General features: G+C 31.3%; 1 protein-coding gene across 2 annotated transcripts in view; it reads right to left on the reverse strand.

Annotated features, from left to right (window-relative positions):
* The window catches only part of LOC106647071 (uncharacterized), a 1,322,627-nt gene that overhangs the window by 932,623 nt on the left and 366,086 nt on the right, over window positions 1-23,918 (reverse strand). For both annotated transcript variants that reach the window (XM_089597593.1, XM_089597594.1), the window contains one exon: window positions 14,149-14,258. In XM_089597593.1, coding sequence (XP_089453719.1) covers window positions 14,149-14,258 — 110 coding nt within the window. The remainder of the gene's footprint in view (window positions 1-14,148; window positions 14,259-23,918) is intronic.

Consider the following 23,918-nt stretch of genomic DNA (forward strand, 5'->3'; position numbering starts at 1 on the left):
TATGACCATATACTATGTGTGCTTCTTTTATTAGCATATCTAATAACTTGTCTTGATTCAACTTAAATACTGTCCCAAATTTTTTATGATTTTTCAAACTTTCAATGTATTTGTCTTGTTTTTTAAGTTCAGCTAAATTTTTGAGATATGCTATTAATTCTTTACTAAGTTTGTCTGCTAGCAGTGAAGCGACAATCACCTCAGTGGGTGATTTATCATGTGGATAAACATATCTGCTTAAATAGTCAGCTACCAAACTTTGATTACCCGGAAGGTATTCCAGCTGTAGGTTACAATCTTGCAATGCCAACACCCATCTTTGTAAACTAGAGTTTTTAAATTTACATGTTTTTAAAAATAGAAGTGCTTGATGATCAGTTTTCACAATAATTTTTGAGACCCCTTTTAGATATATGTTTAATCTTTGTATGGACCAAACTTTAGCTAGCATTTCTTTTACAGCACTTGCGTCCGTAGTTAATATGTACGTTTCATGAATTCGTGGAAATTTTAGAATTATTTCAGTATTAAATATTTCCTTGATTTTATTTAATGCTTTTTGGTGACTTTCTTCCCATTTGAAGGGTACTTTCTTTTTTAATAAGTTTACTAGTGGAAATGCATGCATGGAGTAATTTTTTACGAATTAAGTATAAAAGTTAATGAAACTTAGGAAAGCTTGTAATTGTTTTATTTTTTTTTGTGGTGTAAAATTTTTTATTGTTGTTATTTTATCTGGGTCTGGCTTTAAACCTTTATTACTCAACATATGTCCTAAAAAAGATACTTGTTGTTGAGCAAAGTTGGATTTTTCAAATTTCAATTTTAAATTGTATTTATCTAATCTTTTGAAATAGTTTCTAAGTGTTGTAAATGGGTTTGGAAATTTTTCGATATTATTGCCAAGTCATTCACAAAAGCTATAATAAAATCTTCCAAATTATGAATTACTTAATTAAGGCCTCTAAATAGGGCGGCACTGTTTGTTTAAATGCCAAAAGCCACCACGTTAAATTCATATACTTTATTGTCACATATAAAAGCTGTGTATTTTCTACTTTTTTCACATAGTGGGATTTGCCAATAGCTACTTGTGAAATCTAGATTTGAAATAATTTCTACATCTTTACACCTTGGAAATAATTCTTTAATACCTGGTGGAGCTTCATAGTCGTCTACTAATTTTTTGTTTAATTTTTGAGCATCTAAGCACATTCTTATTGTTCCATCTTTTTAATAGTAATAGCAATGGGATTTATATAAGGACTTGTAGATCGTCTTATTATGTTAAATTTTAAGATCTTATCTATTTCTTTTTTTACTAGTTCTCTGTCCTTTAAGGGTATTGGATATGGTTTTGAGTAGAACGGATTTTTATCTTTTAGTACCAGTTTGTGTTCATAATTTGTTAATAATCCTGGTTTTTTTTTTTTCAATTCGTTTTTATATTTCCATATTAAATTAAATAATTGATTTATTTGTCGATCATTAAGATTTTTATAACTTTTTAATTTGTTTACGACCTCTTCTTTGGAGATATCGCTTATATATTCAATATCTTTAGAAAATAAAGGTATATTTTCTAAAGAAAAAGAATTTTTTGATTTTAAAAGTTCGTTTGTTTCTTTTATTTTTATCGACTCATAACCTTCATTTGTGAGTGTTATATCTTCATATTGTATAACATCATATAAATGATTTTTCCTTATATTTATTTCTTGTTTAGTAGTATCCAATATTGAGTTTATTTGTTTTAAAGAGTCATACCTGAATATGCAATCTTTTACTAACTTTGGTATTATAATAAAAATCAGTTCTACTTCTAGTTTACCTATTTTAGTATTTATTAAAACTTGTGTCTTTAGTCGTGTAGAACGTTCTCCCATAAATCCTTTTACGAACTTTCCCGTGATTGGTAATGTTGGTACGAATTTTAATGTATTTATATGTTTTTGATAAAATTCTTCAGATAAACAAGTTATTTCACTTCCTGTATCAATTAATGCTTTAGTTTTGATTCCTTTTAATTCGATACTTCTTTCTGGACATTTTAAAATATGAGGGATATTATCTTTTATTTCTATATCATGTATAAGTTCTTTTCTAGTATCTTCTCATATTGAATTAATTTTAGTTGCCTTTAATTTTTCTTCATCTTTGTTATTGTTAAGAAAATCCAAATTTTCAAATGCAACTATTGCTCCTTTCCCGAATTTGTGAAATATCTTGTTTTAGAATTAATATCATAATTCGTTTTTTCGTATTCTAATAAAAGATTAAGTTTAATCTCCTCTTGGTTTTCATGGACAATTAAATTATTTTCTTCACTTGTTAGAATATTATGAGTTGTAACGTTTTTACAATTGGCATTATTTTGAAGATATTTTTGATGTGGTCTATTAGGATTATTATAGGATGTGGTGTTTCTGTTTTGGTTATTTGTATTAGGAGGAGTATTATTTGTGGCTGTGTTGCGAGAGTATTGATTTTTATTAGTTGGATTTTTTTCAATTTATAGTTGATCTTCTTTATTGTCATAGTCTAATATGATTTTCTGCAAATCATCAATGTTATTTAAGTTTCGAGCTATTATGATTAGTTTTAGGTTATTGTCAAAGTAGTTAGCTATCAACTTAATAAAATCGGAATTTGCAAAATTTATTACTAAATCTTTTGCAAAGCCAAGAATGTTTGTTGCGTAATCAACGTGTTTTCATTTTCCTTGATTATTATATTTTCCCGATTCTATTTTCCGAATAATTCTTTTTTGAGTGTTGTTGTTTCAGAACCAGTTTTTGAATTTTTCTGAGAAACATTCGAAATTATTATTCAAGTCTTCCTGCAGGTACGACCAATTTTGAGCCGATTCTTCTAAACATTGTGAAAAAATATTTTTTATTTCATAATCATCCGGTTGTAAAAATTTGAGGTATTTTTCTAAGTTTGATTAAAATTTCATTGGCCTTTCGTTGTCGTAACCTTTAAACTGGGGTAATGGAATATTCGGTGATTTAGGGAAAGATTCAATGTATGGATTTATATTAATTTTATTTCTTATTTTTTGTTTAAGAGATTTAATTTTAACATCTATATTTTTCGCGCTTTCACTCATTTGATCAAGACATGTTTTTTTTTCGAGCTTTAAGATCATCCGTAACAATGATAGTTTGTATGATTTCATCGTATTTTGTTTTCAAATTATATGTTATATCAATCAATTGGTCGTTTTCTTTTTCTATGGTTGTAAGACGCGCTTGTATGTCTCTGTTTTCTTTTAAGATTTTTTTTACATTTTCATTTATTCTTTTCATTTGTACCTGTAAAGTTTCGTTTTCCTTTTTGAAAGTTTCCATTTCGCTTATGTTTTCATTTTGTGTTTCTTCTACCAATTGCAGTTCTTCTACAATTATTTTTTTTCCATTCTAATTCTAATTTTTGTTTCTCATTATTTTCATCTTGGCTATTCTCCTTAATTTTTGTTACAAAAATGGTGGCTCTTCTTCACATTTTTTTTTTTTTTTTTTCCTATGAATATATTACGTACTGACCACGTCAAGCGCCATTTGTAAGGGTCGTAATTATATTAAGATATTTTAAGTATAAATTTAATAACTGTTATTTGATGGTTCTTTTATGTGACGTGATATATTCATGTGAGTTAGTATTAGTGGATATACTTTTAAGAAGGATAGAGGACCATGGGGACCCCCAACTTGTATCACGAGATACTTCAGTGGCTGTGTGCAGGGACTTAGTCAGATTCGCAATGCCCCTGACCCGTGGTGCACACGTCCGGTGGTCTTATATATTAGCAAATAAAAATTCCTAGGACTCTCTTGAGTTCCTGTTGGGTGCGGTAAGTCGCCTAGGAACCAGGATTGCTCCAATTTGTATTGCCCTAAAGGTCCACCAATTCGTTAGCTTCCTTACCTAGAGGATAGCTCCGGTTCTTATTGCCTCGGAGATCCGCTCCTTACCCGAGGAACACAAAAGAGGAGTAACTGGTGTACGGGGAAAGCTAGGAGACTGTAATAGCCTCTTCGTCGCCCTTATAGCCAGTGCAGTATTCAAAATGAATAGTGTTATATAAGAAATGATAATCAAATATATATATATATATACACATATATAAATTCGCTATTTATTGCGATAATGTTACAACAGTGCTTTGAAGAGCAGAGCTCCCTAGTCAAAGCGCTGGACTCGTTGCTGATGGCAAAAGTGATTAACGTGGGCTTGCATGGGCCTTTTATACCCTTTAGATTCGCAGCGGCGTCGGCGGCTTTGATTAGGCGGCTCGAATGACTTGCTCATTTCACCACGATTCACAATCATTGTTTGTTTCGGCATACATTAAAGTGTTTTGTATAGTCGCGTCATAGGCGCTTGTTTTATTCATCTCACGTATTTACATTCTAGCAAACTGGGTAGCAAGTGTTTTAGGGGTAGCATCTTTAACTTAAATTGGTGTTAAGCAAATAATTACTTACTATATGAATTAGACCCTCACAGTCCCTCGAAGTCTTCACTGGTGGCCAACTCTTAAATACTATAGTGTGAGTCGTAGCCGGTGAGATTGTAAAATACTACTAGAATGAATCTTGAATTTTGATAATTAATATTGCAACTTACATGTGCAGCAACTCTAAATTTTCTGATAAGATGACAATGATCTCGTACTTTTTTCTCATTTCTTTTAAATGAACCACCACAAATGTGACAAGTTTTAGCTTTTCTGAACTTATTTTCTTCTGTTTTGAGTCAAGATTATTGACTTTGGATTTTTATATAACTGTTGCAGATATTTTGCAATAGCTTTCAGTTCTTGAGTGAACCACTCAGCTGAAGTCTTCATATCATCTTCTCTTCGGTAACTCTTGTAAACTAATTGGCTGTTGTTAAAGCTACATTTTCTACTATAGGCTTGATGTTTCTGATATGCACGTACGTTATTCTCCATGGGCTCAAGTAAACACTCGAAGTTCGCATAGATGACGTAAGGGACTTTTTCAGCAGAATTAAAATTCTTAAATTTGAAAATGTTGTTTTCTCCACTTAGGAATTTTATTCGATATTTATTTACGTTGGCACAATCAAGTTCATGCGTTTTGAGCTTATCTTTATTGTAGAAAAAGTGTAAGCATCTGTCACAAACCCAACATTTCTACTTTTTCTTAGATATCTGATCTGCCATTATCCTGGAAAAATTTTTGACCCATACATAGTGGGTTTTTAGTTCTGGTACAACTTTATCCTCTTTTTTATTGTGTTCATCGTTGTAAAAATTTTGTACGAGAAGCCAGTTTACATGATTTTTTTTTTTTGCAGTAGTAATATGACATGGTGAAATCGAATGTTTATCACCATGTTTTCTTAACATGTACACATTTACAGAAACAGAACTTCGTTTTTCAAACTTGCTAATTTGATTCAATAAAACTGGGAACTCTATTCCATTGAAGTTCAGCTCACTTTCATATGGTTTGCAATGATTAACTCTACATGAATGACTAGTTGCTGGGTATAGAGCAGATATCACTGCTTTGCTCATTCACACAAGCTTCTTTCTTCCGTACATCATTTGGCACCTGAACAGGTAAGTTTTATTCTATCGGATTATGCTTGTTGATATTTACAGTGAAACTTGTTATCTGCTTTAGTGTCCAATTAAAATCTTTCTCTTCAAATACTTCTATTTGATGCATTATGAGGTGTTTGAGGTTCAAATCAAACCAATCATTATTTATAATTGTTAATATCAATACTTCAACATTTTTAGTATTGAAATGCTTCTGATCGATGACTTCTGTATCATTTTTCTGTATCCTATATTCTGCTGCAAGTTAAAAATTATTCTGTATCGCAATGTGTTGTTCTAGAGCACTTGTAACGTTGGATACAATAACAACTTTGGCATCATGTAAGAAGGAGAAAATGTTTATATGTCCACGATCAATTATCACACCAGTTGCTATGCAGGTCATAAAAGCTGGCGATAGATCATTCCACTCCACACTTGCATTGTTTTGCACATCATCACCATCTTGTTCACCAACATTGTTTTGCACACTTTTATCACTATACTGCAGCTGCTTAAGAAGATCCTACGACGCGATTCTCCTCCAGTCTTTCTCAGTAAGCTGGTCAACTTGTCTTTAATGTGTAGCATAGTATCTAGGATAGACTGGGAGGATTGCATCTCTCCTCTGGACATCAATGGTGATGTGATGACGTATTTCTTGAGAGCTTGGATTGTCTGTTTGGTTAACTGCAACCATTTTTATAGATCGTAATCATCTGAGTCAGCAATCCATCTCAGGGATTTTTGCTGCAAATCTGCGGTATATTTGAAGTATTATACAGACATTGCACTCTTTAATGTTGACTTTTCAAGTTATAAGAACTGAATACTTCTAATATCTTCCTGATGCATCTTATAAACAAATTTTCCTTTGAAATTAAAATTTAGTTATAAGAGTGGGGGGGGGAGATACTAATTACAAAGTATTATAAAGAGGAAGTATATCTTATTTTTAAAGAAAAAATTTTTTTTTATGCAGTGGTTGGGGCTCTAAACCTCGCCCTCCATCCTGTGCAGTCCAACCATCATTTTTCGACTGCCCCACAAGCCTTTTTTTTTTTCACATATATTCATACTTTTTACGAGGGGGTAGATTCAATATTAGAAGGCGACGCTTTTCGGGGTCTTCTTCATCTCCTTTCACTACCCCTTTTTTATCTGACTCTTCTCCTTCTTTGGTTTCGTCGATGATAGAAAATAAATTTAAAAAAATACGGAAGGAGGTAAACATCATAATTCTCCTTCTCATCATCATCAATATCAAAACAACGTCTCATTTGATCCAAAGATGACGATGGAATGGGGGTGAAGTGAATAGGAGCCTACTCAGGAGGCGAAAATATTGGTTGTGAAATTGAAGGTGTTTGTGACAAATCCCTTAGAAAACGGGGGCTAAAAAATTCCTCCTTCCACTGTATACCCCCCCTCTCCCAGTCATACAATTTGAAAATTGTGTATTCGATGTCATGTAAGTATAGCGAAAATAAGGAAATTGACGTTGTAATGTCTTATCGATCCTCTCTATATTTTCCCACCTCGAAATAACTTTTTTCTGTAGAAGACTAGTGAAATATTTTTTTTGCTTCTCTATTTTGAGTCTCACGCTAATTTTTCCGCCAATACGTCAGCCTACTACTTAATTCTACACGATCGTATTGTTCAATACAGTTCAATGAGCAGAGATGCTCAGAAACTTACGTAAATCTATAAAAGCGCTTGCATAGCTCTGCTAACATCGTTTATCATTCGTCCATCATGGTGAAAAGTCAGGAGAGCAAAAAATATATTGAACGACAACAAGAAAAGAGGGAAAGATTACTAAGAGTGTAAAAAGTTCATTGACAGGCATGTCAAGTGGATTACATAGTTGAAATGCAAGGCTTTAAACAACCTGTCAACGACTTAGTTCTCAAGAAATAAGCTTTACCACCACTTCATCCTGATGGTGAACCTACTTTATTTCTCTTTAAAAAACCATTTTTATGGCAACGACTTTCAGACAAATACACAAGAGAGAGCTTATGGTTGGAACGCTGTTTTCATGGTATACCGTTTAAATCACCAAATTTTCCGTACAATACTATAGAAAAAATTCTTCGAGATCACTTACAAATTGCAAGGAAAGTGCATGTATTTGAATCAGTGAGTAAACAATGGTTGGAAAGATTTAAATTAAAAGCTCACGATGTTACAGATTTGGGCTATCCTTTGACCGATAAAATAAAACTGGCCGCTGTTTGCCCTTAAAATAATGGGCCATATAGGGCAAACTGTACATCATAACGTTAGACTGTACCAAAAGTTTCTCCTGGATTTGCCTAAATCTATGGAATGGGTGTCAACATTGCTTTTTAATCATTCTGTTTTATATTTTTTTTACTTCACAAACGCCATCCAGCAGTCAATAGACGAACTAACCTATTTTTCTACGCGTTGTATGATTCGATGGTTGTACATAACAAATTGGTTGTACATCATGGAGTGTTTGGTTGAGGCTCTTATCAAGCTTGCCACAAATGAAAGATCATAATAACAAAAAAACTTCTTTAAATCATTTTATGGGTGTAAACAGTTGAAGAGGCATGTTCAACTTATTTGTAAGTTTCTTTATAGGTATTCTTAAAGTCATCTTTTAGTCTCCTGTAAGTCATCTTTAAGGCAATGACAGATAATCTTAAAGTTATTTTAAAGACGTATACTTCTTATGTCAAAGAGACTGGGTGATACCATCTTTCAAACATATCAGTATTAGTACAGGTAGTTTCCAACTATCCGATAGCACAGTCAGTAGCATATCTGTCTATCACCCTGGTGACCCTGGTACAAATACTGTACAAGAGAAAAATTTTTTAATATAAAAGTAAAATTGAAAAATATCCATATTAATTACTAAATAAATATTATTTTAAATATCAAATAAAAAAAAAAATAAAAATGGAAATATCTATAGAAAAAAAGAATTTTGTAATCAAAAAATTTCTAAAATTACAATTTAAGCAACCTGTGTTTATAGCCAAATAAACATAAAATTATATATTTAATAAGAAAAAAAAAAAAATGAGAATGACAAAAGAATGAAAATAATTTTAAAATATTAAAATTTTTGAAATTAAATTTTAAACAGCGTGTGTTCGTAGTTACACGGGAACGAGCACAGGTACGGGAAAAGGGGCTGGAGGGGCGTGCAAAAGCATGAAACTCTGATAGAGGGGAAAGGCCCCGTACCTGCCTAGTTTATCTACTCATCCGTCTTACTATTTTCATTGATCAACTATCTTGATCTTGCAGTGCCGAAGGCCGTCAATAACGGTGCAATTGACTCTGGAACAATTAATGATATTACTAAAACTCTAGATAGTATTGGTTTTGTGCTATACGTTTGGCTTTGAAAAGCACTTCATGTCGTTGACAAATAATAATATAAAATTTTATTCGACAACTCAAACATTTTTTATAAAAAAACAAGTTAATAAAAATGATGGTATGGAAAAAAAAAAAAAACAAGAGAAAAGAGAAAATTAGCAAAGCTTGCGTATGCTCCTGATATCGTCGTTGCTTGTGCTGATAATAAACTAGTCAAATAAGAAAAAATAAAATAAAAAAGAAAATAACAAGAAAGTTAAATCTAATACCACGGTTTCACGGAAGGCGGGAAAAATGTTGAAACCAAAAACAAAGACAGTTAAAAAATCAGAACCTTATACAAATAGCCGTTTTACAATGTATTAGGATTTTCGACTTGATTTTGTATATTTTTTATTTTTACTAAAAATGGATTTATTGTTCCTGGTTACGTTTTTTTTGTGATTTTAAAAAAATTTTAAGATCCCTATTACATTTTTACATGTATTTAATTCATATATCATTCTGCATACTGCTGTCTATTCTTGTTGCAATTGGAATTAACAATTATTTTAGTGGGCTTTAAAACTGTTTTAAAACAATACAATATTTGCCCATGTACATTGTGAGTGTAAAAGTCATAAATTTTATGAAAAAATCTGTTGTACATTGTAGTATGAAAAAATTATTATTTTGTAAGAAAAACAATGTTTTGTATACAACAAATGATTTTTTTACAAATATGACTATGATCTATCTACCAAAAAATAGAAATGTAGCCCGTAACGTTTTAATAATATTTTAATTAAAAAAAAGTTTTTCATGTTTTTGACATATCCATACAGTGATGAAATTATATACACCTTTTTATATATCGTTATCATTTCTGATTTTTTGTGTGTCATTTATTATGTTAAGGGTGTTGACGTTTTTATTATTGTGAACTGACAAGAATTAACAATAATTTTATAAAGCATGACAATTTTCAGCTATACTAAATGGCTTGTGGACTATTAAGTGTTATAAGCAACGTTATACCATTATAAAACTACAACAAGCTTAGTTTTAATTTTTTTTCTATCAATTACATGTTAATAATTTTAATTAACGAATGCAGTTGTCGTTCGCTTGCAAAATGCTAATGTACTTTAGGCGATAATACAAGATGGCAGGTGTCAACTATTCCGATATCAATGTTTTACATGTTGACTCTAACACTCACCACTTAAGGCTTCGGAACTTGTTAAAATGGCCAGTAGAGGCTCTGTTACTCGTTGGGAAAGAGCTGCTCCATCTAGCATGCCTGCCGATAGCGGTCCGAAAAATGTTGCTACTTTTAAGCACTAGAGACATTGGAGTTGAGTCTCCTTTTTTTCTTACTTCATGGCAAGAAGAGATATTCTCTGACCTCACTACAATAAAAGAAACTTAAACTTTTAAAATCAATGTCATAACTTGAAAATTTTAAAAAAAGACATCACGATTTTGTATCCTAAGTGTGCAAAAGATTGACGATTTATTAAATAGTATTTTTTAAATTATGATATCAAGTGGTACAAAAGTATGGTTGGAATATATTTTATAGGACTACACAGAATAAAATGCATAATGGATGTAAAAAACATTGGTTTTTTGCTTTTTTTCTTTCTATAAATATGTTATAAAAAATTTAATATTGATTACTACTGATTTGTATTAATAGTGTGAATAATTAGTTGTAACATGTCAAACTCGCTGAACCCTTCCCATTTTGATAATAGGTAAATATTGTGAAGATATTAAATTTTCTTTAAAGAATTTTACCCCATGCAGTCATCTGAATTAGCATAATCGCGTCAAAAAAAAATCACTGTACAAATGTGAGAGAATAAAAAAACTGTCCATCAGGCTTGTAATCAACTAGCTTGCCGTAATTTTAAAGTATTGCTACATGTAATAGATAAAAAGTCATGATCTTGTATCTTAGTAGGCTGTGCTCTTAAGAGTACGAATCAACACTTTTTTCATGCAGGTGGTGCTATTTGAAATTGCTGTTCAAAGTAACTAATCCTACTAAATAAATAAATTAATACCAAATGAGCTTACACAAATACTTGAAAATTGTGTCGGATAAAAGACACCTTTTTTCTAATGCATTAATCTTGAAATTATTAATTGAAATGTGTGATGCTTTTTTTCATTTAATTACTTTATTGCATTATCTCGAGTGCTCTTGTTTACAAGCTGATAATGAAACTAAATCTCTCATTTGTAACACAACTTTTCGATGAAATTTTTGCAAACAAAACGTATTCAAACACTCTAATGTTTGATGTATTTAGCTGTTTTATCATTGCTTTCTTTTCATTAATCAACAACGTCCAACTATTCCAAATGACATTTTTTAAACAATGACTTAATTTTGCGTTGTTAATTTGCTGTGGGCAGTAATTTAAAACAGCACCACCTGCATGGCAAGAAGGAATCGATGCTGTGGCTGGATAACGCGATCACATAGCCTGTTATGGGCTGTAAACTTTGCTAATGGTTTTTTGTAGTTTCAATGCATTATCATATTTCAAGTGTGAATTTTCAGTGTTAAAAAATCGTGTTAAATAGAAATCAGTTTTGTGTTACATTGTTTATTTACTTTATTTTTTTTTTTTTATAAAATAATATTTGTAATCTATTTAAAACAAATTTTTGACAATGAAAGTTCATACGTTTTACGTTTTACGTTTACGCTTTACGTTTTAAACATGCATGAAAGCAACAAAAATTTATTAACAAACAGATTATGTAGTCATGTCATCTATTATTGCATTCTCCTTGCCCTGCAGGTAGTGTTGTTTTAGATTATTGCACATAGCGAATACAGTTACACTTATTACTAAAAAATATTTTTGAAGCGATGTGCGAGTTACTTGTATTTTCATTCAACAGCTAATAAATTTACCAAAATTGAAGTCATTGACTGTTCATGTTTAACTACTGGCAACTCATATTGTTCAGTTGGCTTGGGTCATTAGATTGTGATTAACGGAAGTCTGAAAACAACTTATGTTACTTACCTTATTAAATAGGTTATAATTACATAAGTTATCGTATAATTAGCTGTTCTACTGTAGACTATGTAAATCATTGTATTTATAAATTGCATTTCGTACTATTAATGCAAAAACATAATGTATGTATATTAGTCGTTTGCAGTTTCATTTTTCATTTTTGTCTATTTAAGCTTGAAATTATCTCACCAAATATGAGCTGAATTTAGTATTAAAAATAATGAAACTAAGCGGCGTTCTTGATTTTATTTTAAAACGTTCTTGATAATCAGGTTAAAATAACTAAATAATTAAAAGCAAAGTATACTGCGAAATATTACGTTTAACGACTCAGACAAAATACGGTAGCTTTATTATTTTTCTGACATCACTTACCAGGCTCTATTTAATCATTTTTCACTTTACTCTTAAGCTTTTGTTACATGAATAGTAGAAAGGTTATTATAAATACAATTTAACTGTACAGTTTGGCTTAAAATACTACGAATTTTAACAAAAAATTGAAGACTTTACATAATTAGATATGAATCATAAGTAGAGTATAAATTATGTATCTTGAAGGTGTCAGTAATGTAAACTGATAAAAAAGGAAGTGTTTCATAGTTTTTACATGCACTTTTTAATACCTATATATTCTGATCAGTGATTTTTATTTCAAACAGTGTATCAAAGTAGGGTTACGAAAACAATATTTTCATTTAAAAAAGAAAGCAAATGTGAATGACAACACGAAATTTAAATGACTGTTTAATGAAAGATAATATAAATAAACAAAAAATATTAAAAATAAATGGTAGTTGTCCACTCAATCGTTAAGATGAATGGTATTGATTGCAAATTCTGCATATACAACAGTTTAAAACAGAAAATTAAAAAATAGAGCCATGTATTAAGGATGTCAAAAAACTGTCGCGTATTATTTGATTTACCATAAATAATACTTGGCCGTACTAGTTTCTTAGTAACATGTGAGATAGATTTTTTTACATAAGCCTGATAAATACTATAAGAGAAATTTTTTATCTTCTTAATAATTACAATAATTTACAAAATTGACGTTGAATGTGAAGAAGATTTATGATTCATCAAAATAATGAATTCTGAATCAATGAATAGTTTAATATAAAAATATAGTTCTAACTTTTTTGGTAAAACAACATGAGGAAAAACGCATAATAAAACTGAAAAGCATTAGTTATTTTATTTTTTGTTTTTTTTTTTCTGTAACTATGTAACTATAACAAATTTCTTATTGTTAAGTACTTATTAAGTGTTGAAGTGCACGACTATATCAATAGGCTGTAGGCATGTGCGAGTGTATGTGTACGCGTGTCTGAGGAGAGGCATGAACAGCACTAGTCAGGTGTGCGGCAGTTCGGATTTGACCCTAGTGAAGTGTGAACGCTATACTTTACTCTCCCTGAAAATTGAAGTCTGTATACATAGAAAAGTCTGTTGTAGTCAGTTTTCAGATAGTTTTGTCAAGTCAGTTCAATAAATAATGATTAAAATTAAATCTGCTCGATCGTCTTCTCATTTTCCTTAAGCCATAACCCTTTATTAAGGGTACACTTTATTATTTGTAACATGTTAAGCTTTCCCAAACTTTCACTTATGTTAATCGGTAAATTTTACCACTTAATGTATAATTATTAGCCCATACATTAATATCAGGGTTTGTACTTAGGCTCTATCTTTTATCTTTAACAATAAATCTAACATTCGACACTATGTAATTAGTTGTAGAAAATATAACAATAACAATAATAATTCTTGTATTTAGGGATTTTATACGTATGTAGCCTATAGAGACGAAGCAGCTTAATTATTAAAGACTACATTTATCATGATAAATCTTTGCATCTTGATAAATTTCATTTCATATAAGTATTTGACATACTTTTTACGCCATTTTATTTCAACAAATCTGACTGATGGCTGATTATGAATCAAAAACTAGTAGTTACACATTCTACTTTTTGTTTTACACATTATACTAAATACTGTAGATTAATGACAAAAAAAAATTTTACAGTTTGAAGCAAGAAATAATTTTAATTAATATTAAGAATTAACTAAAAAAAACACACTTAAATTTATTGTACTTTTAAATCCTTATGGTGAGCAATACGTTACTTAAAGCTAAATTTATTTTATTGCAACAAACAATTTTTGTCTTACCTATCAAAACATTCTTGTGTGGCTTCAATTGCAGGATTATTGTTGGGACATAGAGAAAGTTCAAAATATCCTTGATGATTAGATGTCAGTTCTACTTCAATGTCAATTTCCTATAAACAAAATTTAAAGAAACTTCTTATTACAACAGATGTCTTAAAACATATTTTTTACACGTTATAAATAGATTGTGACTTCTTCTTAAAAAAAAAAAAAAAAAGAAATTGTATAAGATTGATGTTTAATAATTGTATATGAAAAGTAACAAAAATTAATAAACGTCAAATACGGAATTTTTTTAAAAATTTTACCTAAACATTGAAAGAGTCAGAGCTTTACATAGTTTTGCTAAGTTTTGCAAGGTACATAAGAAGATAATGATATAAATTTATACTCTAATTAGCACTGCAGTAAAAATGTTGGCATACGAGTGTTATACAATTTTGGACAATTAAAAGAACTAATTATTCATTCACTTTTTTTCTTCTATTCTAAGATATATAAGCTGTCATTTCGTTATTCAGATTTTATAACATGATTGATTTTATATTTAAATTTCAATATAGTTATGAAAATATTTCTATGGTATGCCTAGATGGTCAAAATAGAAGCACGTAATAGATGCCTCAGTCTTCCGTTTGCCATTTCAATTAGGCTTGTAACATCAAAAAACTTCCGTTGACACTTTCCGAAAAAATGCAGATTGATTGGCATGTTTTTCCAACCTATACGTATCGTACTTACTAAAACAATGCTAGGTGGTTCAATTGGCTACTCGGTCGTGGGCAGCATGCAGGAGGCCCTGGTTCAAATTGCAATGAGATGTGTCTTTTTCGAGCAACTACCTCTATGAATTTTCACGTGTCCTTTTTATACCACGGAATGCTTTTTGTGAAGAAAATAGGTGAACTTCTCGTAGCAAAATCGCCTATTTCCTTCAATCCCCTCCCTTAGAGGAAGCTCTCTTATCCCTTTTTATTCCTCCACCGTAGTGCTCAGTTCCCAGACTTGTGCTTCTAATCAGGGATTATTATATATTAGCCGGACTTATAGCACTATTATACAAAAAAGAAAACGAAAAAGTGTTTCTAAGATGACTTTACTTCACTTGTTTAAAATCAAATTAGCCTATACCACTTTAAATTAACTTCATATCTTCCGTAAACCTTTTACCTAAAGTTTGTCTCAATACTTTCAGTTTTTTTTTCCCTGCATACTCTTACTCACACAGAAATGCCCAAACTTATTCTTTCTCCTAGCCAACCTCATTTACTGTACATAGTCATAGTTAAGTGGCATCCATTACTAGGTGCTAACAGAGTAAGACTGTTTGTCTCAAAAGTACTAAAACGTTTATGCTCCCACTTTCCAAAACGCATAGCCTTCCATTCACAGTAATTGCACTAAATTATACAATTATAGCCCTAACTTCATTGATTTCTGAAGTATATGACCAATTAAGTAAGATTTTTCTATTCTGTACTTTTAAAGTTATACTTTTATAGGCACACGCTGCGCAAGAGTAAACCAATGACTTCAGATCTTGCGAAAAAAAAAAACGGAAGTAAGTTTACTCTTTTACTTTCCTTTCATTCTGCCCCACATAGTGGAAAGTAAATAATTATTTTTGCGTTCAAAACACTGCCAAAAGCTCATATCTTTACATATTTTTATAAGTTTATTGTTTAATAACTAAATCGTACTTGTAGTTTTATGTACAACTTCAACTTCTGTGACGTAGCTCAAGTTAACCTTAAAATAAATTTAAAAAACTAATAATATTATGTTACGTCGAACAAGAAAAAATGTGCAATAAGAAAATTAAGTTCAAAATTTAAAGTACTTATTAATTGCAATATCATGATGCTGTATGATTAAATTTACCTCTCTTATGAGACCAAAGTTTCGTTTTTGACGTTAAAAATACGAATAACTTACTTTTCTGGTCTTTAAAGAAATATACTACATAAAAATTTAAAATAAATTTTTTTTTATTGACTCTTTGTCATACATAACATAAAATATCGGTGCATACCTAAAAATTTTAAGAAACAAAGAAGTTAAGAAAATTAAATTATCGTCACAAGCTTTGAATACGACTAACTTCTTACTGACATTTAAAACTGTTATCTCAATGTTGAACCATGAAACTTGTTAAAATACTATACTACGATTAGCATAGAGCTTATTAATAAATGAATGCTAAGGCAATATTTTTGTGTGTAGCTAAGATTTCTGTAGCACAAGATAATATAACCTCAAGAAAACAAGATTTTTGATGCAGCTTAAGCAGAGAATAAAGAATATACTATTCTTACATAGAAGGCCAGATTGGCCATTTTTACGTCCAATTTTTTCTTTGTATTTTAGTTACATCCTCCATTTGGCAGATGACGTTAATCTCGAGGGATAACCGGGTAACTTACCCATAGATGCCGATAACTATTACCTTCCGAGCAGCACGGCAAAATGCCTGTTTATCAGTATCCTATACATTACTGATTTATAATACGAAACTACTAAAAAACACATCTAAACTACAAATAATTAAGCTGTTTGTTGAATATGTCATTCTGCTCTCAGTTGTCTCCATGATGACTTGAGGGTCAGTACCCAAGTACACAATCAGTAAGAGCTAAATTGGGAGTACGAGTAAAAATTCCACAAAATCAGATGTTAGTTCGAGCAACGATTTGTTGGTCTGAACGCCAACCTCATCAGGCTCAGTCTATATCGTTAAGACTATCGTTACGTAACGATTTGTACTCCCAAATTAGCTCTTACTGATCGTGTGCTTAGACCCTGAAGTCATCTTACAATTAATTAATAATAAATGGATAATAAAACAAAAAAAAAATCTTACATTAATTTTTCTCTATATGCACATCAAAAGCTCATGCAGGAGCACCTAACCAAATTTCACAAAATCTCCAAATAACGAAATAGTTTCGCATCAAAAATCAGTAATATATAGGATACTGATAAACAGGCATTTTTCCGTGCTGCTCGGAAGGTTATAGTTATCAGCATCCATGGGTTAGTTACCCGAATATCCCCCGATACTAACGCTGCCTGCCTACTAGGAGGTATAACTAAAATAAAAAGAGAAAATGCTGCGGGTGTGAAAGCAGCCGATCTGGCCTTCTATGCAACAAGAGTATATTCTATATTCTCTGGCTTAAGAGTACAACATAAGCTTACAAAACAAGTTTTATTATATGTCCGTTTATTTTACAATACCTAATTTTATTACTCTCACACTTGTTTAGGGTGCCCTAAGAAAAAAACATCGTCTATCAAATAACTTAATAAATCTGAGATTAATAACTTATACATTTCATACGTCCAATAGGTATATAAGCAAATATTAATGCATCTTTCTCATTGTATTGAGAGGCGCATGTGTATAAATGGTGGTACTTCTTATACAAGCACTGTTTATATCATCTATACATGCTCTTTCTAAATATCTAATATACTGAAGTTTTATTATACTAAATCACATAATTTCGTTTCTAAGAAATTTTTTCCGGAATGAGTAAAAATAAAAAAAATATCTTCCCTGGGTTCAAATCAGACACGCAATGTTCTATTGACTAGGTAGTTGCTCCACTATTTGAGCTACCAAGGAGCCGTGCATTCACTCGCACCGTAGGCTTAGATAAGTTCTCATTATTAATTTTTAAGCTTTCTTTCACCTAAGCTCAGTATAGTAGGTGTATAAATAATGCTTGTAGGTAAGTTTGAGAATTAATACGTCGAATAAGTATAGAGGAAGGCAGAGCACGTTGAGCAGGGTTGCAGAGTGAGGCACCTTAATAAGATTAATATTCATGCACATTAAAATAAAAATTTTTAAAGAAAGTTACTAAAAAAGCTCTTACTATTATCCTCTAAGTATTTAATGTCATGAAATAACGTTGTATAATTATTTATCATGTAATTTTCAAATGTCATGTGCTAACAAAAGCTTTCCTTTATTTCTCAATAGCTTGAAGCAAGTCAAAAGTGTTAGATTTTGTAAACAAAAATAGGTCAATTCAATAGCTCAGGTCCTTAACCTTCTTTTCCAAGGATTTTTTTTATTCTGAAATTCATATGAGTACCGTAATAAACAATATGAAATTGTGGCAGTACAAATAGTAATTAATAATCAAAATATAAATTGTATAGACATGGCACTTTGGGTAGGGCAGGTGTAGCACAGTGAACAGCCATGAGGCTTATAAGTCAGCTGCCTGGATTGTCTGCTAATTTTATACCTAACCTCATCCGTATGTAAGTAATACAAGATGCTTTAAGTGCTGACTTTCAATGATTAGTAATTAACGTAGTTGATTACACTTACTAAATTATATTAAGTGTGCCTCTAAAAAATATAATATGTCGATACATGACAGTTTTATAATACATGTACACACACAAGCGCGCACGAACGTGTGTGTGTATAAGTGTGTACATTAAATACATTACGTAATAATATTTGTTTATTTATAAGAATACTTTCAACTAAACCATACGCTTAGCACTTCACGACCACTGTGCTACGCGTGCCCTACCCTATGCCACCTTGTGTCCTCCGATGGGGTGAGGGGAGAAGTTTTTAAACTTATTTTGAGCAATTTTTTGCCATTAATAATGAATTTAAAAAAAAAAATTTTTTTTTACTTCTAAAAATTTTAACTAATTGCTTTTGTTCATTTCTATTTTTAATAGTTACACATTTACAGTCTCTTAATGCAATTTGCAACTAATGTTAGGGTGCCGCACCTGCCTTACCCCCTCTTTTTTACAAGAAAATATTAATACATATTCATTATATTATCAAAAGGCATATATGTATGGATAAGAGCACTTTTTATAAAAGCACTCGTTACATCATACACACATGCCCTTTTCCAATCTTTAGTATACTAAAAATCCATAACACTAATCCAGATGACTTCTTTTTCAAGAAACTTTTCTAAGGAACAAATGAGATTAATAAATTTCTTACTTACCTACAAGCATTAGAGTCGTATACCTTCTATATGAAGCTTAGGTGAAAGACAGCTTAAGAATTTAGCATGAGAACTTATCTAATTTTACGGTGCAAGTGAATGTACGCCTCCTCGGTAATTCGAGTGGTAGAGCAACTGTCCAGTAAACAGGAGGTTGTGTGTTTGTTTCACACCCAGGGAGAATTTCATTTTTACTCTTTCTTATTTCTTAAGAAATTTTTTCACAAAAAAAATTATGTTGATTAGTATTATGAATTTTCAGCTCGATTTTCAGTATATTAAATATTGAGAAGAGGCATGTATGGATGATATGAAGGGTGCTTATATAAAAGGGGTCACCGTCTATACATATGCGCCTCTTGATACAATGATAAAGATGTTTAAATAATTGCTTGTATACCTATTAGACGTATAAAATGTTTAACTAATCTACAAGCATTAAAGTCATATACCGACTACATTGAGCTAAGGTTAAAGACAGCTTAAAAATTAAGAATGACTGTTTTTCGCAATTGTCACCCGCAAATCATTGTAGGTTGCGCTTGACGTCACCGTCCTGTCGGTTCATCAATTACCTTAAATGTACGGGCGATCTGCTCTGTAATTGGGCCTGTAAAAACAGTAGATGACATGAAAGTCGAGAAAAAACGTGAAGATTTGTTGTGATCATTTTGACTTTGTGTTTGTGGGTACTCTGTTATTAATCTAGTTATTTCAGCTGAACAAAAACTAAAATCTGTTGATTCAAAGTCTGGTGAAAAATACCAAGTTTTTCTGTCCAAGGGCTTGGCTAAGCAAGTCAAAATTGGTATGTTTACTTTATTTAAGTGTTTAACCTAAAAATTACAATCATGTCAGAAGATGAAAAATTACGATGCTTAGCTTTGCATTTGTCACACTCTTACTTAATCAACATAAATAAAAGTTTCTAAATAACCAGATTCTAATTTTTAAATTTTTGTACATATTTCAAGTTTTCTACATAACTCATCAGTATGCAAAGTCATTTTCAACTTTGAACCCTCGATGAATTTCGAATTCAATGCTTCGAAAGCAAGAGGCTCCAAAAAAGTCGATGATAATTCAGGTAAAATTGATAATGTATCAACAGACTCTGAAAAGAACCATTTTACCGTAAAACGTTGTACTATCAAGATAAATTGGTTAAAAAAGTCCTACAAGAAAGTCAAAGATCATAACGCTGGTTCCAGAAATGATTCCCAAGCTTGTCCTTTTGGTAACATACGGTAACTATTAAGTTTGGACTTATTGTATAAACATTTTTGAAAAAGTTATAGTGTAACGTCAGGGAACTATAGTTACTAATAAATTTTTTTTTCCGCTCGCTTCGTCGGGATTTTCCATGTTGACTTAAAAGTACTTTCAAACAGGGACCAACGTGCATTTGAAAAGAGATGAATCACTTGCAAACTCTATTCGTAGCTGCAGCACATCGACCAAATATGAATCGTGCAAACGCATGTTGGCCTTTGCTGACCGCAAACGAAAAGCAAATAAAATAACAAAATGCTCTTTAATACAGAAAATGAGATAACTTTAAAAAATAATAGAGGCAAAAAATCTCACTGGGAAAAACTAAACTGGAGTGCAATACTAAATGCTGGCACAACTTGATGAGATGTAAAAAGTTCGATAAGTTCATAATGTAGAGTTAATGAATATAGACAAATAATAATACACACTACAGTAAAGCTAGCACAGTAATATTGTTAAGTTCTCGCTCATTTTAATACATGAACTACCATCTTACACCATAGAATTTTTTTGCAATTGCCTAATTTTTGTAATTTCGACAAATGTTGCTACTCCTTAGAATATAAAGTAAAGCGGGAAAGTGGAGCCAATAATTAATAAAAGCTCTTTACCCTCTTCCTGACTCAGACATGTTGAGAGAGAGTTTGTACAGTGGCTCCAATATAAGTAACAGAATTTTTGAATCCCCAGGGCACCACGTGCCGACATCATGTCTAAAGAGTGAGCAAAAGGGAAAATGGAAAATGAGAATTGATCCCACTACTCACATTTCGAAATATATTCGTAGCTAATAATAAATTAAAATGACCAGAAAGATTAGTTAAGTTAACAAACAATAGGTCACGACAAACACCTGATTAGTAGTTGGACCACAACTACAGCTACTTCAGAGATAAGTGGTTGGACCGCTGTTAACAATTACTCTTTCTCGACTCTCAACTTGTTTGATTAGTGTATTTGACAACCGTAGCTACTATTATATTTATTAACGTATGAAAACTACTATCACTAAACCTATTATTAATATAGCAACACATTAAACGATTATTTAATTGAAACTTACGTGAAATGTTAAGCGATTTTTACCGCTCTTGTTACAACAAAGTTGATTGAGTAAACAAACTACGCTTAGTCTAAGTAAACTTTTGTTATATGTTATTCTAATGTTAGTATTAAGTACCATAGAAATTGTGTAAAATTTTAAAATGTAAAAGAGAAAGGAAGGGCGCTAATAAGTAAATTACCTTTTCTTCTTTCAATCTTGTCCTTTTGGTAACATACGGTAACTATTAAGTTTGGACTTATTGTATAAACATTTTGGAAAAAGTTATGGTGTAACGTCAGTGAGCTATAGTTACTAATAAATTTTTTTCTCCACTCACTTCTTCGGGATTTTCCATGTCGACTTAAAAGTACTTTCGAACAGGGACCAACGTGCATTTGAAAAGAGATGAATCATTTGCAAACTCTATTCGTAGCTGCAGCACATCGACCAAATATGAATCGTGCAAACGCATGTTGGCCTTTGCTGACCGCAAACGAAAAGCAAATAAAATAATAAAATACTCTTTAATACAGAAAAAAGAGATAACTTTAAAAAATAATAGAGGAAAAAAATCTCACTGGAAATAACTAAACTGGAGTGCAATACTAAATGCTGGCACAACTTGATGAGAGGTTAGAAGTTCGATAAGTTAATAATGTAGAGTTAATGAATGTAGACAAATCATAATAAACACTGCAGTAAACCTAGCACAGTAACATTGTTAAGTTATCGCTCGTTTAAATACATGAACTACCCTCTTACACCATAGAATTTTTTCGCAATTGCCTCATTTTTGTAATTTTGACAAATGTTGCTACTCCTTAGAATGTAAAGGAAAGCGGGAAAGTTGAGCCAATAATTGATGAAATCTCTTTTCCCTCTTTATGACTCAGACATGTTGAGAGAGAGTTTGTACAGCGGCTCCAATATAAGTAACAGAATTTTTGAATCCCCAGGGTACCACGTGCTGACATCATGTCCAAAGAGTGAGCAAAAGAAAAAATGGAAAATGATAATTGATCCCACTACTCACATTTCGAAATATATTCGTAGCTAATAATAAATTAAAATGACCGGAAAGATTAGTTAAGTTAACAAACAATAGGTCACGACAAACACCTGATTAGTAGTTGGACCACAACTACAGCTACTTCAGAGATAAGTGGTTGGACCGCTGTTAACAATTACTCTTTCTCGACTCTCAACTTGTTCGATTAGTGTATTTGACAACCGTAGCTACTATTATATTTATTAACGTATGAAAACTACTATCACTAAACCTATTATTAATGTAGCAACACATTAAACGATTATTTAATTGAAACTTACGTGAAATGTTAAGCGATTTTTACCGCTCTTGTTACAACAAAGTTGATTGAGTAAACAAACTACGCTTAGTCTAAGTAAACTTTTGTTATATGTTATTCTAATGTTAGTATTAAGTACCATAGAAATTGTGTAAAATTTTAAAATGTAAAAGAGAAAGGAAGGGCGCTAATAAGTAAATTACCTTTTCTTCTTTCAATCTTGTCCTTTTGGTAACATACGGTAACTATTAAGTTTGGACTTATTGTATAAACATTTTGGAAAAAGTTATGGTGTAACGTCAGTGAGCTATAGTTACTAATAAATTTTTTTCTCCACTCACTTCTTCGGGATTTTCCATGTCGACTTAAAAGTACTTTCGAACAGGGACCAACGTGCATTTGAAAAGAGATGAATCATTTGCAAACTCTATTCGTAGCTGCAGCACATCGACCAAATATGAATCGTGCAAACGCATGTTGGCCTTTGCTGACCGCAAACGAAAAGCAAATAAAATAATAAAATACTCTTTAATACAGAAAAAAGAGATAACTTTAAAAAATAATAGAGGAAAAAAATCTCACTGGAAATAACTAAACTGGAGTGCAATACTAAATGCTGGCACAACTTGATGAGAGGTTAGAAGTTCGATAAGTTAATAATGTAGAGTTAATGAATGTAGACAAATCATAATAAACACTGCAGTAAACCTAGCACAGTAACATTGTTAAGTTATCGCTCGTTTAAATACATGAACTACCCTCTTACACCATAGAATTTTTTCGCAATTGCCTCATTTTTGTAATTTTGACAAATGTTGCTACTCCTTAGAATGTAAAGGAAAGCGGGAAAGTTGAGCCAATAATTGATGAAATCTCTTTTCCCTCTTTATGACTCAGACATGTTGAGAGAGAGTTTGTACAGCGGCTCCAATATAAGTAACAGAATTTTTGAATCCCCAGGGTACCACGTGCTGACATCATGTCCAAAGAGTGAGCAAAAGAAAAAATGGAAAATGATAATTGATCCCACTACTCACATTTCGAAATATATTCGTAGCTAATAATAAATTAAAATGACCGGAAAGATTAGTTAAGTTAACAAACAATAGGTCACGACAAACACCTGATTAGTAGTTGGACCACAAC

The sequence above is a fragment of the Copidosoma floridanum genome, unplaced genomic scaffold, assembly GCF_036245765.1.
Source record: "Copidosoma floridanum isolate Cflo_tuat_1 unplaced genomic scaffold, Cflo_Japanese_pri ptg000034l, whole genome shotgun sequence".
In the NCBI taxonomy this organism is placed as follows: Eukaryota; Metazoa; Arthropoda; class Insecta; order Hymenoptera; family Encyrtidae; genus Copidosoma; species Copidosoma floridanum.